We start from the raw sequence: 15,166 nt of genomic DNA on the forward strand, positions 1-15,166 counted from the left end.
TGCTCTTCTTAGATTGAGGCCAACTTGTTTGACACACTGACTAAAGATGAAACTTCATGGCAATTCAGTGTTTGTGTAATAGCGAATCATCACCAGTAGAGGGAGACATACGCCTATGTATCCACTAAATTATGCCATACTACTAGAACTATGGCTACACTGTAGCCTCATTATTATCATGATGATACAACCCTGTGTGCTCACCGGCACTTCAGGTTCAGGACGGTTCATTAACATTTTCCACAAAGGAAAAAAGGTCTACTCTAAAAAGATGTACTCTATCTAATATAGAATTGTGAAGTTGTGTTCTCCCATCAACTATTATATTCTTAAATTACCCGCGTTTACTCATAATGTTACAGTATTTACTCTGTCTCAGGTGTCCTTACAGTGACAATGGAGTATGTGTCGCCCCATGCAACAGGTGTCAGGTCCTCATACTCACATGTTGTGTAGCTTGTCCGGATGGCCACGAGGGGGCGTCTTGTGGCTCAGGGGCGGCTCGTGTACTGCCTACCCCATTGAACAGTGTCTGCTCGGTCGAAGGAATCAGACTAAAATGTTATGTTTTTATGATTTCAATCTTGATTTTATACGATACATTTATGCAGTGTGTTATGCTTTGAAATTGTCCAACAGTGTTTTTTTTTTTTCATGTAGGCTATGTTACGCACAGGTGTCTGTTGACCTATAACACAGTATGCATGATAATAGTACATCGTTCTGTTCGATTATGAATAATAGACGGTCCTACCAATTGTTTATTTGTAAAGATTGTCAATTTGCACTCTTACTCTTACTGCGTTTAAAATGCTTTATTCGACGGGAGTGACTCACAATAGGCTAACACCGACACAAATGCAATCTTCCCGACACTGGTTTGTTATATCTTGCATTTAATTAACTAATGCACGAACAAGCAACGGTAAAAAAAATAAAAATAAATAAATAAATAAAGTGAATTCTTCACGTCGATTGCACGCCTGTGCTTTTGCAATACTATCAGCTGTTTGAGCAAACTTGTCACATTGGCCCGGTGCCATGGCTCTCTCCCTTGTTCCAGAAGGCAAGGAGGAGGGGGCTTGCTGAAGTTCTGCGCATGCGCCGTAGGTTGTTTTTCACAGAAACCCTCGCTTAAAGTGAGGCGAGCGAGGAGAGTTCCGCGTCTTTGACCGGAGACCAGCGCTGCAGACGGGCGTGATGACAGCATCCCGCTGCTGTTATTCAGCCTTCACATGATCTCAATGAACCGTTCAATGCACAGAAGAAAGCACTGATCGTGCCCACTGCTTTTAGCAGGGCAGAGATTACTGTATGATCAGTGTTTTGTGAATACTGCATTTTTTTTTCTTATGAAATTTATTTTCATAGGTTTTTTTTTTCTTATGAAATTATTTTCATAGGTTTTTATTTGTAGGGTATTTCCAGTGTTGGTGCATTTCCACCATGGTGCTAGGAAAGGTCAAGAGCTTCACCGTGAGCTACGATTGTCTCAATGACAGCAATGTCCCCGTGTTCTCCAGCGGGGACTCCGTCTCGGGGAGGGTGGTGATCGAGGTCACCGGAGAGATCCGGGTGAAATCTCTGAAGATCCACGCCAAAGGATTTGCGAAAGTTCGCTGGACTGAATCACGCAATGCTGGATCCAACACTGCCTATACGCAAAATTACACAGAAGAAGTGGAATATCTAAACCATAGAGACATCTTGATCGGACACGAGAGAGGTAAGATGATCACCTATTCGTATAGTAGCGATATTAATGACTTCGTTTTACTGCGATGCTCTTTGTTGCCCAGGTTGACCCAGGTTGTGAGAGGGATGCTGTAAGCCCTATAGTGCTATGATCCACCTCTGTAACAATGGACTGAAATATGAATATATATATTCATGAATATATATATATATATATGCATATATATATTATAACCAGAACGAATGAGGATGAAGGATCCATAAGAACGTGTTTTTTTTCTATATCTACCTTTCATTTTGGACCATCACTTCCAACAAATGAATGGGGGCTGGCAACATCATTTTCTTGAACCTTAGAATATCTCTATAATAACGTTGAGCCATGTCATAACCATTATGTGAAGGGGGGGGGAACAAATCAGTAATCATTTGGTCATTATGTATTGCGATATGCTTTTTTTTTATTTTTAGATATATATTCTGTTATGTATAAATATGAAGACAGTGTTTTCTGTAAGTCATCAAGTTGGATCTGTCAAGGTTGCAGAATGAATGACAGCCCCCCACATCCTTGACTGTTTTTAACGGAAATGATATGAAATACGATCAATCCGAGGCACAATATGCAACGGGGCATAGCTGTATTATAGGATTATGTGAATTTAACCTACAGATCTATTGTTGTCGAGCCAGGCTGCCAGGTTTAACACTAGCTGTTCCTTAAGTTTCCACCCATTGTTCAAAGCGGTTCCAGCCTGTTCAGAAAAAAATGGAAGTGAGGGGGTGAAGGGACTGTTCTTTCTCTCCGCTGATTGGCTGAGGGGGTGAAGGGACTGTTCTTTCTCTCCGCTGATTGGCTGAGGTGCTCATGTGCTGCCCGATGACCTCATGCTTTGGGAGAAAAGTGACAGAAAAGCCTGCAACTTTGTATCCCACCTGTCAGCAACAATAAAGGTTAGAATTTAGAAAGTAGCCGCAATATTAAGACATTTGCATTTCTTCTTCCTTGAGCACCAGCCAGCATCTATTCTTTCTTGCCTTTGTAGGAATCTGACTGAATTGGGCGTAAATAATTGAATATCAGCAATTGCATTTGCAGCTCTATAAATGGTGCATCAATTCTGCATCTAAATGAGAATCCGATCATTTGAATGCATCATGCATTATTCGCGGCTACATAAAAGTGAATTTAGTCGTTGTTCAATTTCAAGTTTGCACCCCTCACTCAAACTCGGAAGTCTAGTCATCCCTGTTGCTGTGGTAGGTGTGTTAGCCTGTTGCTAAGGTAGGTGTCTGTCAATTGGTTGCATAGAAAGATCAGTCCGAGAATCGAGCTGAGTGCTGGGTGGAAATGCATTATGTTATTTGTACAGTATAGCCTATTGGAATGGTAACTTTGCTGTTACGTGTTGTATGTTCCCATAGACCATCGGTGCATGCTCTGGACGGTTGTTTTAAGCCTGTAATCTGTATCTTTCTGGTAAAAAAAAAAAGTTTTATAAATATGTTAATCTATGTATATGGGGAATTATAAATGCACCCACTTGCATGCTGCTTATGAATTGGTGTCAATTGTTAGTTTGTTTGTTTCGGTTTTTCTGTAATGGCCTTAATTCTGTTGTTGGTTCACAATTATAATTGACATTTCTGTATGTAGTGTATGTAAGGAGAGGTTAAGCTTAAATAAAGGTGTGATTGGTATACTTGCTTCTTTGTCTGTCCTCTTTTCATTAGGATGTGTCCCTTCTCTCTTGTCTATTATAACAATCTTCTCACGTGCAATAATGAATGGGGGGAAATTGTCTGCGGGTCCATGGTGCAGTACACGCGTCAGGCCTTTAGGGGGCGCTGTCCCTGAGAGTGAGCAGGTTAGGTTGAGCCCCCGACCGAATGCCGCACAGTGAATGCGTAATGAGGAGACCGGCTTGGGGAAGCTGCTCGCTCCGGTTTAGGCCGGTCTCCTCCTGCTCGAGTCTGCTTTTGAGTGACAGCTCGGCACTTGTTTACCACGGCTCTGCCTCTGCTGAGACTGGGAGGGGAGTGCTGAGCTGGCATAAACTGATCTAGGCTTTGAAATAGCATGTAAAGAAACTATATTACTCGTATATTATTACTAATAATCATGTAATGCGGAATAATGCAAAACTGCAAAACAACCCCACACCCATTACACAAAGAATAACTGCATATTTGGAGCAAATAATGAAACTGATCCTCTTTTTTCCCAGTATGAATATTACAAATGAATCTGCATTTCTAGATTATTGTATCAATGCTATTTGATGTGTTCAATGCAAATAACGTACACTATTTGTGCCCCCCCAAAAAGGTTAATGTTCCCTACTTTATGGTTTTTCATATGTGGGTTAGATGTTTTATTTTTTATTTTTAAAGTGACACAGGGATTCTTTTATCAGAGTACATCATTGCACATTCACACTTTCAATGAGGTTTTCTGACATTCTCATTCTCATATGAAATGCTTTTCATGTTTGTTTTTTCCCCCCCAAAGTGTTCTATATATTTTTTTAAAACAAGTTTGAGCTTCATTGTCTTCTTTTGTTCCTCTGTGTTTGTGATTAATCAGCTGCCATCATAGCACATGTCCCAGGTATAGTATACATGTATATGGAATATTGTCCATCTTTTGTTTCAGATGACGACAACTCAGAAGAAGGTCTCACCACTATCCCTTCAGGAAGACACGAGTATGCATTCAGCCTTGAGCTTCCACAGACGTGAGTATCCATCTTGAATACTTAATCAACAGAAAGATAAAAGAACAATGTTTTTTTCCCTTTTTTTCCCCGTTATTTGAATACCCTTGTGTCTGTCTTTAACTGTGCTGTAGACGTTCCTCTTTAATGACCTGGTTTATGTCTTGTGTCTCTCCCCTCTCCCCTCTCTCCCCCCTCCAGACCTCTGGCTACCTCCTTTGAAGGGAAACATGGCAGTGTGCGATACTGGGTAAAGGCAGAGCTGCACAGGCCATGGCTCCTGCCAATGAAGACCAAGAAGGAATTCACTGTCTTTGAACACATCGACATCAACACTCCCTTGCTGTTGGTGAGCTTCCAGAGATCTCTACTTGGTGTACTGATGGGGTGATGTCTTATGTGGGTTTGGTTTCAGACTGTGTGTGCGCAAAGGGCTGTAAAAGCAGTGCTTTGTGCGATCCCTTATAATACACTCAAGAGTTTAACAGCATGACCATAGTTTCGGTAAATGATGGGCAAATTTAGAAAGAATTGGCCAATACACTCTGGTTCATTCTCGTTCATTTTTTAAAATCTGATTTGGTCTTGATCATGTCCTCTGTGGCTTTGAGGAAATAGAATATGTATTTGTAACACAATTTCAACTTAAGTTTTATATGATATAAAGAATGTAGACAACTAAGTTAAATGTCCATGTCTCAAGTTAAGGACTGTTGTACTAGGTGTGTGAATATACAGATGTGTGTTAAATGTTCTTAAATAGTCATTGGCACATCGTCTCAAAGTACCCTCCGGGAACGAAAAGAAAAGTAGTTTTCTCCCTTCCTGTTTTTGACAGTTACTGTGCTGTGCATGTGTATGCATGACATATACTAGACCTGTCGGCGCAGTTTCTGGCGGTAGGCCAAGATCTCACGCAACAAGCTTTTTTTCACGCCCCAGGCCTGATTGTGAACAGAGATATATTGACACAAGAAAGATTCCGCAACACTTAACGTAATCCTTTTTTTTGTTTTTCTCTTCTTCAGTCACCACAGGCGGGCACGAAAGACAAGACATTATGCTGCTGGTTCTGTACCTCAGGTCCAATCTCCCTAAGTGCCAAAATCGAAAGGAAGGGATATACCCCAGGTAAGAAAACAAAAACAAAAAAAAACACTACTACTCTTCCACTTGAATTGATTAGATTAGGCCATCTGTGCTCTTGTAGATTAAAGACCTTAAAGTGGTGGCTGGCTGAATTCTGTTTGATGGGAGACATCCGAATGATCTCTTGATTGATTGACTGATGGACATGGCTAATCCACTGTTGTCTCTCTCTCTCTCTCTCTCTCTCTCTCTCTCTCTCTCTCTCTCTCTCTCTCTCTCTCTCTCTCTCTCTCTCTCTCTCTTTTGTCCCTGCAGGAGAGTCGATTCAGATCTTTGCCGAGATCGAGAACTGCTCCTCTCGCATGGTCGTGCCAAAGGCAGCCATCTACCAAACACAGACCTTCTACGCCAAAGGGAAGATGAAGGAGGTGAAACAGCTGGTGGCCAACCTCAGAGGAGAGTCTCTGTCCTCGGGAAAGACGGAGACGTGGAGCGGCAAGATGCTGAAGATCCCACCCGTCTCCCCCTCCATCTTGGACTGCAGCATCATCAGAGTGGAGTACTCTCTCATGGTGAGTGGGGTGACTTGGCCGAAAGACTCTTGACCCTCTCTTTCGTTCTCTCACCCTTTCTTTTTTCCTTTTTCTCCCCGCCCCTCACAGCCTCATACGCTACTTTACAATTACTGTTGAACAGTTCAAAGTAGGCTTCAGCTTCAGGCTTCAACGTGACAAGGAACTATTCATATTTGGGTCATTTTCAAGAATCCTCATGTTCTGGGAAAGCTCTAGGCTATTATTTCTCCCGGTGAAGGTGTGTGACGTAGGCAGCCATGACTCTGACTCGGAGACTGCACCAGGTGTTATCTGCATATGCTGTTAAGAGGATCAGCCTAGAATATCTGGGGCAACACTTTACCTGGACTTGTCAATGACCTCTTTACCTTGGGAACCGACTGCTCCAGGCTCCTCTCCATGGATACTTGGATCACCTCATAAGATTGACCCAGATATTATAGAACCATAGAACACACCCCACCCACTGCATATTCCATGACCACATTTTCTAGAACGTTGTGGAAGGGGTTGGGTGTTCCGTATCGTGGGAGCCGAGGTTTGCTAACCTTAACCTCTCTGTTGTTGTTCCTCCTTCTCCAGGTGTACGTGGACATCCCTGGTGCTATGAACCTGTCCCTCAACTTGCCTCTGGTCATCGGAACCATCCCCCTGCACCCCTTCGGCAGCCGCACGTCCAGTGTCAGCAGCCAGTGCAGCATGACCATGAGCTGGTTGGGCATGGCTCTGCCTGAGAGACCTGAAGGTAGGCCGACACTCTCTGGATCTCCACCACCACCACCACCACCACCTCCAACACCACCACTACCACCACCACCACCACCACCACGCTATCACACTCACCTCCAATGGAACATCTCAACAGTCATTACGTGGTCCAACACTGACCTCCCACGGATCATATTATTATTACTAGTTTAAACACCAGACACTTTTCATCCAAGAGAGAGTTGAGAATCATAGTAATTTGCAGACCCTTCAGTCGGAGTCCACACTTGAATGCCAGCTCCAGAGCTAACGTGTTTGTGTGTGTGTGTCCTTTCTCTTCAGCGCCACCGAGCTACGCAGAGATCGTGACAGAGGAGCAGAGGCAGAGCGGCCTGGACGTCACCTCAGCCAGGGATGAGTTTGAGGGACCACTCTTTGCCTACATCCAGGAGTTCCGCTTCCAGCCCCCTCCACTCTACTCTGAGGTACGCATCACCATAACAATAGTATTCTGATAGTACGCCTACTACTACCACATAGTAGGACTACTATCCCCACTAAGCATGAATCAACCCAACTAAACTACCGCTCTACATTCTGCAGTTAGTGAATACATTGACGCTAGACACTGACCTATTCAACTACTCCTGATCTGGATTTTTCCGATGCTGAAATGAAGTTTTATTTTCAAGAAGTCTTCTGTAATAAAAAAATAAAAAATTTAAAAAAAGTTCTAGAAGAAGGTGGTAGAAGAAGGTTTCTCCTTCTATCAATGGCCCCGGGCCTGAGTTAGATTACTCTCCCTGCCACGAATGGTGGACTGATGATCCACATGCTTAGTATTCAAATGTATTGATTGTTAGTCGCTTTGGAATAAGGCGTCTGCTAAATGCCAAAAATGGAAATGTAAAAATGTTCTGGTGATTAATGTGTTGCTTCCTTTCCCCCCCCCCCTCCCCCTCCAGATTGATCCTAACCCTGATCATGCCAGCCGGACGGAGGAACGCAGGCCCGACACCTGTCCATCACGCTGAAGGAAACCACGGAGCCACGCCCGGAGACGTCGGGCGTTCGAACCTCCTCAAGTCAAGCTCAGCTTTGTTTATCTTCCCGGTTCGACAGCGTTCGCACTCCGCCGTCGACGTCGAGAGGAAAAAAACAAACAAGACAACAACAAACAAACAAGACACGGACATACCATGGGGTGCGTGTACAAAGCCCCTCCCCCTCCCAGCGAGAGGCACAGGAAGTCACCGGCCGGGGGATCCCTTCCTGTCCGCCTGCCCCAGGGACGGACGGAGGGAACACACCAAACCTGTGAGAACCCCCCCCCCCCCACCCCACCCCCCTGTAGTGGAGACAGGCCCTGGCAGAGTGATGCTGATGATGTGTGCCAGGGTCCTGCCTGCCTATAGCTCTCTTTACCACCTGTTTCTTCTTCTGTTCCCACGGCACATACGGACATGGCTCTGGCAATCAGAGCAGAACTATCATGTCCAGACCTGAGCAGAGAAAGAAGACAACAGCAAGAGATAAACGAAATTATAACCACAAAGTCTGAAAGAGCTCAGCAGCAGTCAACAACGGAGCAAAAAAGACTAGCCTCCTCCTGCCTCCTTTGGGATTTTTTATTTTTTTGCACATTATTATTCTTTTGCTTTTGAGTTGTGTGGCTCCATTTAGAAAGAAAAAAAAATCACTAATAGTTTTTTTTTTTCTCTCAGCCTCGTAATACGCTGGATTATAAAGAGACTGTTGGCTTAACTGAGTTAACTCCTAGACTCCTTATCCGCACAACTTTGAACAACGCAGAGAACATAATTGGAGAGATGGAAGACTGAAAAGGACAAAAACAATGCACTGACCTTGTTTAAGCTGTTTTAAGATGTTGTTTTTCCTTTATGACATATCCTTAATGTCTCATAGACTGGACTATAAAAACAAAAACAGCAGCACACCCTTCATCCTGAAGCTGATCCTCAGCTTGGATGCAGGTGTGGCTTTTCTTATCTTTTTTTGGTTCTCTTGTTTCGCTATGTCTGTCTTTTTATTTTAGTTCCAAACTTAGAATGCCTTTAAGCCAATCATTGTTTGCTTTGTGTTTATGTTGCCCTTGCTCTGGAGTAGAGGAGCCGTAGGCGAGCACTTGCCACTCAAGTTATGCATGAAGGAGAGAAAAAGAGAGAGGGTGTGTCTGTGTCTGTGTCTGTGTCTGTGTCTGTGTGTGTGTGTGTGTGTGTGTGTGTTAGACAGAAAGGGTGGAAGATATTAGGATGCCCACTCGACCTCAATGTCTGCAGCCCCTCTACTCACAGCACAGAGCAACGCAGGCTTCTATACTGCCTAGAAACGCACTGTCTCAGGTGATCTTCTCACTTGCCAAACGGTTGAAAAAGAAAAAAAAATGATGTTTTGTTTTAATTTGCACTGTTTGTGAAATGGTGAACGTGGATATTTTTTTTTTCTTTAAAGTAATACTACCAAAACAAGAGAGAAGAGACACACACTGAGAGTAGCATGGTTTTCTAAGACGAACGACATTCCCTTTTTGTCCTGCTGCACTTACCAACTGTTTGATTTTCCAGACCAATGAAGCCAAAATGCTAGAAAAAAAGAACAGAAAATAATAACTTGACGTGATATGACCTGCTTCTAAACAGGAGTAACAACCAGCGGGACTAAATGCTGGGGAAGAATCTGACCTTGCTAAAGCTCAACTCACACTGGCCAAGAACAAGTAGTCATATAGGTTGACATGAGTAATACATTGGTTTTCAAACTCATTCAACAGCTAGGCCAGCTAGAGTGGAGGTTTAGCATAGTCGATAACATGAAGCACTTTTTGATAAGAAAAATGAAATAAAATGAAAAAAAAACTAGCGTTGACGGTGAAGGTCTGGAAGACGTTTGGTAACCACGTCATTTCCTGATGGAAAAATTCAGTCAAGCAGTGTTTGTGTTGGAATGCATTATTTAATCATTTTTTAATTAAGTTTACAGCTGTAGCTGACACATGTTTGTATGTGTGTGTGTGTGTGTGTGTGTGTGTGTGTGTGTGTGTGTGTGTGTGTGTGTGTGTGTGTGCTCTACCATGATCCTGCTAGCAACTATAAAAATACAGCTTTTAACAGTAACAGACGAAACTTACGAATTAAAGTGATCTTATCTTAGTGGCCTTGACACAGAACTGACCTAATTATTCATTATCGAGTGTCTAAATAATATACCTTACTCTTTTGTTCTTTTTTTTTTTTTTTTTGTCTGTATGTACGAGTCCTTAAATGTTTTTCAAAGGGACAAAAAGGGAAGAAAAAAAAAGTAGTCCTTTAAAGCTAGTGTTTGATATATGACGATCCTTGGACAAACCTCTTTGATTGTGCGTTTGTCCAGAGCAGATATGTGATGACTGGGCTAGTTTATGTACTTGGGCATTGATGTTTTGTTTTCCAGTCAAACAACTCTTATTCAGTTTAGTTAGTTTCTCCTCGGATGTCGGGAACAACAGCTGTAGACCAGCCCCCCTAACTCTACCCCTAACCCCCCCTGCCCAACCCCCCACCCCTGACCTGACTGAGAACATCTTAGATAACTAATGGACTACACCGCTATTCTAAGACAAAATCACTCTCCTCACTTATATCTCCTTTTTCTGTTATGTTTGTTTTTCGTTCCGTTTTTATCTTAGGGAATCTGTATCAAGCTAAATAATACGATGAATAAGCTTACATCTGTTTCAGGTTGGTCAATTCCATAGTCCATTGCTTGGGCCTTTGTGTAGTCCAGTGTTGAAGCTAAAGTCCTGACTGGTGAAGTCGGGAACTAAAATGCTAAAATATGGGAGAGGGGAAGTGAAATGTTTTAGAAACAAAGTGCAATATTACTCATTTGAATTATTCGTTCATTCACAATTTGTATGACTAGTTTCTTCTTTGTCTTTTTAGTTTGTTGATCATGATCATATAGGTATTGTATGAATACATGTTCGGAATGATTTTAACCTTTTGTCTAGTTCTTCCTTTGAGTTGAATAAACTTTTGTTCAAAATTGACATTGACTGTTGTGGACAATCTTTGTGTTTCTGGTGGATGGCATTGTAGTTTTTATTGATTGTAGTATATGATACTGTACAAATAACAATTACCTCAGAGCATTGTTTTCCTCAAATTGGCAACAACACATCCGAGAGCCCATTTCCTTTACTACAGCTCATCAAACATCAGCACATAATATGAGTTTTATTATGAGTTTGAAGTGAAGTGTCCTCCAAGGTCAAGTCGAAAAATGGTCTCCTCTCCAAGGCCAAGTCACCTGAAATCAATTCCATTTGGCTCTGCACCAGTGGAGTCAAGGCAGTACTGCTGCATTTACTTATTTCATTAAATTTATTTGAGGGATTATACATATTGGGCCGGTTTCAGAGACAAGGCTTAAGCCTAGTCCTGGACTAAATCACACTTTCAATGTAAAATCTCCATTGAAGATGTTTTTTAGTCTAGGATTAGGCTTAAGCCTTGTCTGTGAAACCGGCCCATTGAGTTTTGTTTTCACAAGGCAATGATCAATATAAACAACATCCAACAAAATAAAGTTGAACAAAGTAAACAAATAAATACAGAATAACACTGTAGTTATTTATTGGCTGCATTTTAAAATAAAACAAAATTGACCCTAAACACACTCACACAATGTGTCTGTCATAACTAGTGCAACAGCGCCCCTACTGGTTACCTCAAGCACTTTCATTTTACTCAGTAGCAATCAATTGTGTGATACTTTTAGGCCTAGTCTCTCTTAAATCAAGACTTTCAATCGAGAGATGAGATTCTGGGATCGGAGATGACTTTGGGCCTGACATCACATAGGCTAGAGTATGGTGGCCAAAAATGTCAAAAAAATATATCAAACAGTCCTGAAGGCACAGCAGATACAGTTAAGGAATATCTACTTACTGACTTGCTTGCATCCGGAGTTGAATGAGTTTTCATACTTTCGATGTTCATGCCAGTATTGCGGTGCTGAATGTTTGTTTGGGTGTTTCCAGTGACGATACTTTTCCAGCGTATTCACGTCGTATGGTGCACGGAGAGTTTTTAGGCCACATCTCAGGAGGCACGATCATAATCAGGTCAAGGCAGTGTTTACACAACTACGTCATGATGTGGACAAACAACAGTTCGTTTAGCTTCCCTGCTAGCTTTCCCACAGGAAAAAGGGTCCAAGCTTTCGAGTTTCATTCCTCTTTTTAAATGTTGTTTAAACATATTTAAATTATTATTATTATTATTATTATTTATGACCAAACTGTTCAAAGCAGGTTTACTCTAATCCACTGTTTACTTAGAGGGATGATCATGAAGAGATCATGGCTGTGTTGTTCTGGTGGGGTGTGGGGTCAAAAGTCACAGAAGGGTGGGGAGTGTGTGTGTGTGTGTGTGTGTGTGTGTGTGTGTGTGTGTGTGTGTGTGTGTGTGTGTGTGTGTGTGTGTGTGTGTGTGTGTGTGTGTGTGTGTGTGTGTGTGTCTGTGTGTCTGTGTGTCTGTGTGTGTGTGAGTTACTATCTGAGGAGCTGAACATTCAGATGCCAGAGACACGGATTGGATTTACCCAATGACCTCTGCCCATCAGGGGGCTCCAGGGGTCATGACCCCTGTGAAAGGTCATGACCCCTGTGAAGGGTCGTGGGTGTGTGTGTGTATGTGGATACTAGATAGGGACTGTATGACGGAGGGCTCACAGTGTCCCTCTCCAGGAACAGACACTGACACCCAACACATCGAGAGCTATGCAGCCATACAGGGGAACATGATTTATTGATTCAGTCTGAATATTGTATGAATAGGAGCAACCTCCAAAGCGTTTACATATTATTCATTACAGTGGAGGTAGACATTGAAGGATAGGCTCATTGTAACGCATGGAACGGAATAAGGAATTGTATCAAACACGTGTACCGTATGCATTTACAACGAGCCCATCCTCCGTTTTCTACCCCCACCAGCCTCCCCTGATGAATGAACTCCCGTTTTCACTCTTAGGCTGCATTCCACTGCCTGACACATTTGGCACAGATGGGATACTTGCAACTTATTGATAATGTGCCCCTTATCTGCGTGAAAACATATTGATCCTTTTCACACTTTGCATTGTGTCAGCCCTGTTTTGTAATGATTGATTATCCAAGGTCGGAACAACAGGAGTGTGTTCTCTCTCGTGCACAGTGGAGCGATCCAGCCAGATCACTCTGAAGAGACTAATCTTGTTGAACTTCAGAAATACGGACAATGGGACGCTTAGTGTCATATCACACTAATGCGCGTACCGTATCATCGCAAGGTTCCTGGTTTGATTCCGACCCTAGACATAATTATCCTTCATGTCATCCCTCCTCTCTTACCCATCCTTCCTGTCAATCTGTACTGTCTCGATCCCAATAAAGCTGAAATGTCCTGAAATGTTTATTTATATATAATAATAATAATTATTACATAATTATATAATTATATTTATTTTTTACAGCAGTGGAGGTCGAAATCGGTGGACGAGCTCATTGATCGATTTCCACCTGGAACACTGTGCGGAAACTGGGCGCTTAGCTCTACTCGAACCAGTATCAAAGCCACGCTCTTGGGTAATTGAACAAGGCAGTGTGTTGACTTGTCTAATGCACTCAGTTCCGCACAAACCGCCGTCTGGTCTTCAAAGTCAGGTCTGGCCTGAAGTGTGTACGGTACACTTAAACATATTCTTTCTCCTCGTCCAAGTACGTTTGCTGACTCTGTGTGACGCGGTCCTGTCAACGTCCCGCCAGGTAATCATTTTACACACGTGGGGAAGTGTCTCTTCCCCCCTCGCTGATGACTCAGCGCCCCTCTCAGCTTTGACCCAGCACTTTTGCATCCCTTTGTCCCGCCCTGTCCCTCCCCCTGCCCCCCTCGCCCTGTCCCTCGTCCCCCGCCCCTAACCCCCCCCACCCCCCACCCCCTCCCCCCGCCTGCTCCCTTTGACACTTGTGGGTCTGGTCTTTTGTGCTGGGCTGACCCCGGGGGCCAGGATAAAGGAGGGTGGGATTATTGGGTTGGGGGAGAGGGGTGCTGATTAGCTTGTGCTGACACTACACAGGCCTCAGCTGTTTCCTCTCACTGGGGTAATCCCAGCCCTGTGAAGCCCCCTGGTCTACTGGGCCGTGGCGTGCTGGAGTACTGTGTGACCAGGCACGTCCCGCATGCTGGAGGCCTGGAGGTACAGGAGGCCCTGCCTGCCTCATCATCATTGTGACATAATAGATGTGCACACCACTGAGTTAGAATACGCTGGTAAAGTGATTGCATCACAATCAATGAGAACCATGACAACGGAAATAGCTGGAGACCGACATAGCAAGCTTGTATAGAAAGCTCCACAGGAGACTGTGAATATATACTGTGGATATTTAAGATAGATTCTTGAGCGTTATAAAGTATTTGTATGTGGTATTCGAGATGTGTGCTAACAAATAATGTGGCTAACACAACCGCTATTAGCTGAAAAAGCTTTTGCACGTCTTTCTTTTCGGTACACGTCTTCTATTCTGGGATGATTCAGAACGTGAATGAAGAATATTATATTACGGTATATGATGGTATATGACATTTAGCAGACACATTTTGAGAGATATTAAAATTATAAAATGTCAGTCCATGTCAGTTCTGTCGTGACGTTCCACTTTACTAACATATTCATGTTATATATATATATATATATATATGTTACGGTACATGTGGGAATACGGTACATGTGGGAAAACTAGGGTTAGGGTTAGGTGCTAGGGTGACTTGGTACATGCTGGCATGTCTAACCCTAACCCTAACCTTAACCCTAACCCTAACCCTACCCCTAATCCTAACCCTAACCCTAGTTTTCCCACATGTACCGTTTTCCCACATGTACCGTAACATATACATTGATTTACTTTAATTTATCTATCCGTTCTTATTCTCTCCATGGAATGTAGTGTCTTTTAATAGGCGTACTAGACAAAAAACAAATGTTCTTCATATTATTATTATTATTATTATTATTATTATTATTACTATTATATTATGTCACATAGAGACATAACAGTAGAGGGGCTATGACATCATAATTGTTCGATTCCAGGGCATTATGTGTCTATGACATCATCCTATCTATTGTTCTATATCTATGGGTGCACATATATCTGTGCACTGGGGCATGGTGAGGGCAAGTAGCATTCCTTGGGTGAAGGCCCTTGCCTGTGGAAAGACCAGGCATTCTTTAGTAACAGTGCACTGGCTGTTGCCTCCATGATGTTAGAGACCCAAGGGAAAACTGTGGGCCTTGTAAACGGAATGGCCAATGAAATTGAAGTGAATAAAAACCTAT

General features: G+C 42.9%; 1 protein-coding gene across 1 annotated transcript; it reads left to right on the forward strand.

Annotated features, from left to right (window-relative positions):
- Positions 1–1,183: 1,183 nt before the first annotated feature.
- Positions 1,184–10,373, forward strand: arrdc3a (arrestin domain containing 3a). Its single transcript, XM_080530748.1, has 8 exons — positions 1,184–1,726; positions 4,352–4,433; positions 4,614–4,761; positions 5,441–5,543; positions 5,817–6,073; positions 6,659–6,821; positions 7,127–7,269; positions 7,750–10,373. Exons 1-8 carry the CDS (start codon positions 1,447–1,449, stop codon positions 7,816–7,818), a joined length of 1,245 nt encoding a protein of 414 aa, XP_080386874.1. The 5' UTR covers positions 1,184–1,446; the 3' UTR covers positions 7,819–10,373.
- The last annotated feature ends 4,793 nt before the right edge of the window (positions 10,374–15,166 follow it).

This window comes from Nansenia antarctica (assembly GCF_963989245.1).
Source record: "Nansenia antarctica genome assembly, chromosome: 5".
NCBI classification, from domain to species: Eukaryota; Metazoa; Chordata; class Actinopteri; order Argentiniformes; family Microstomatidae; genus Nansenia; species Nansenia antarctica.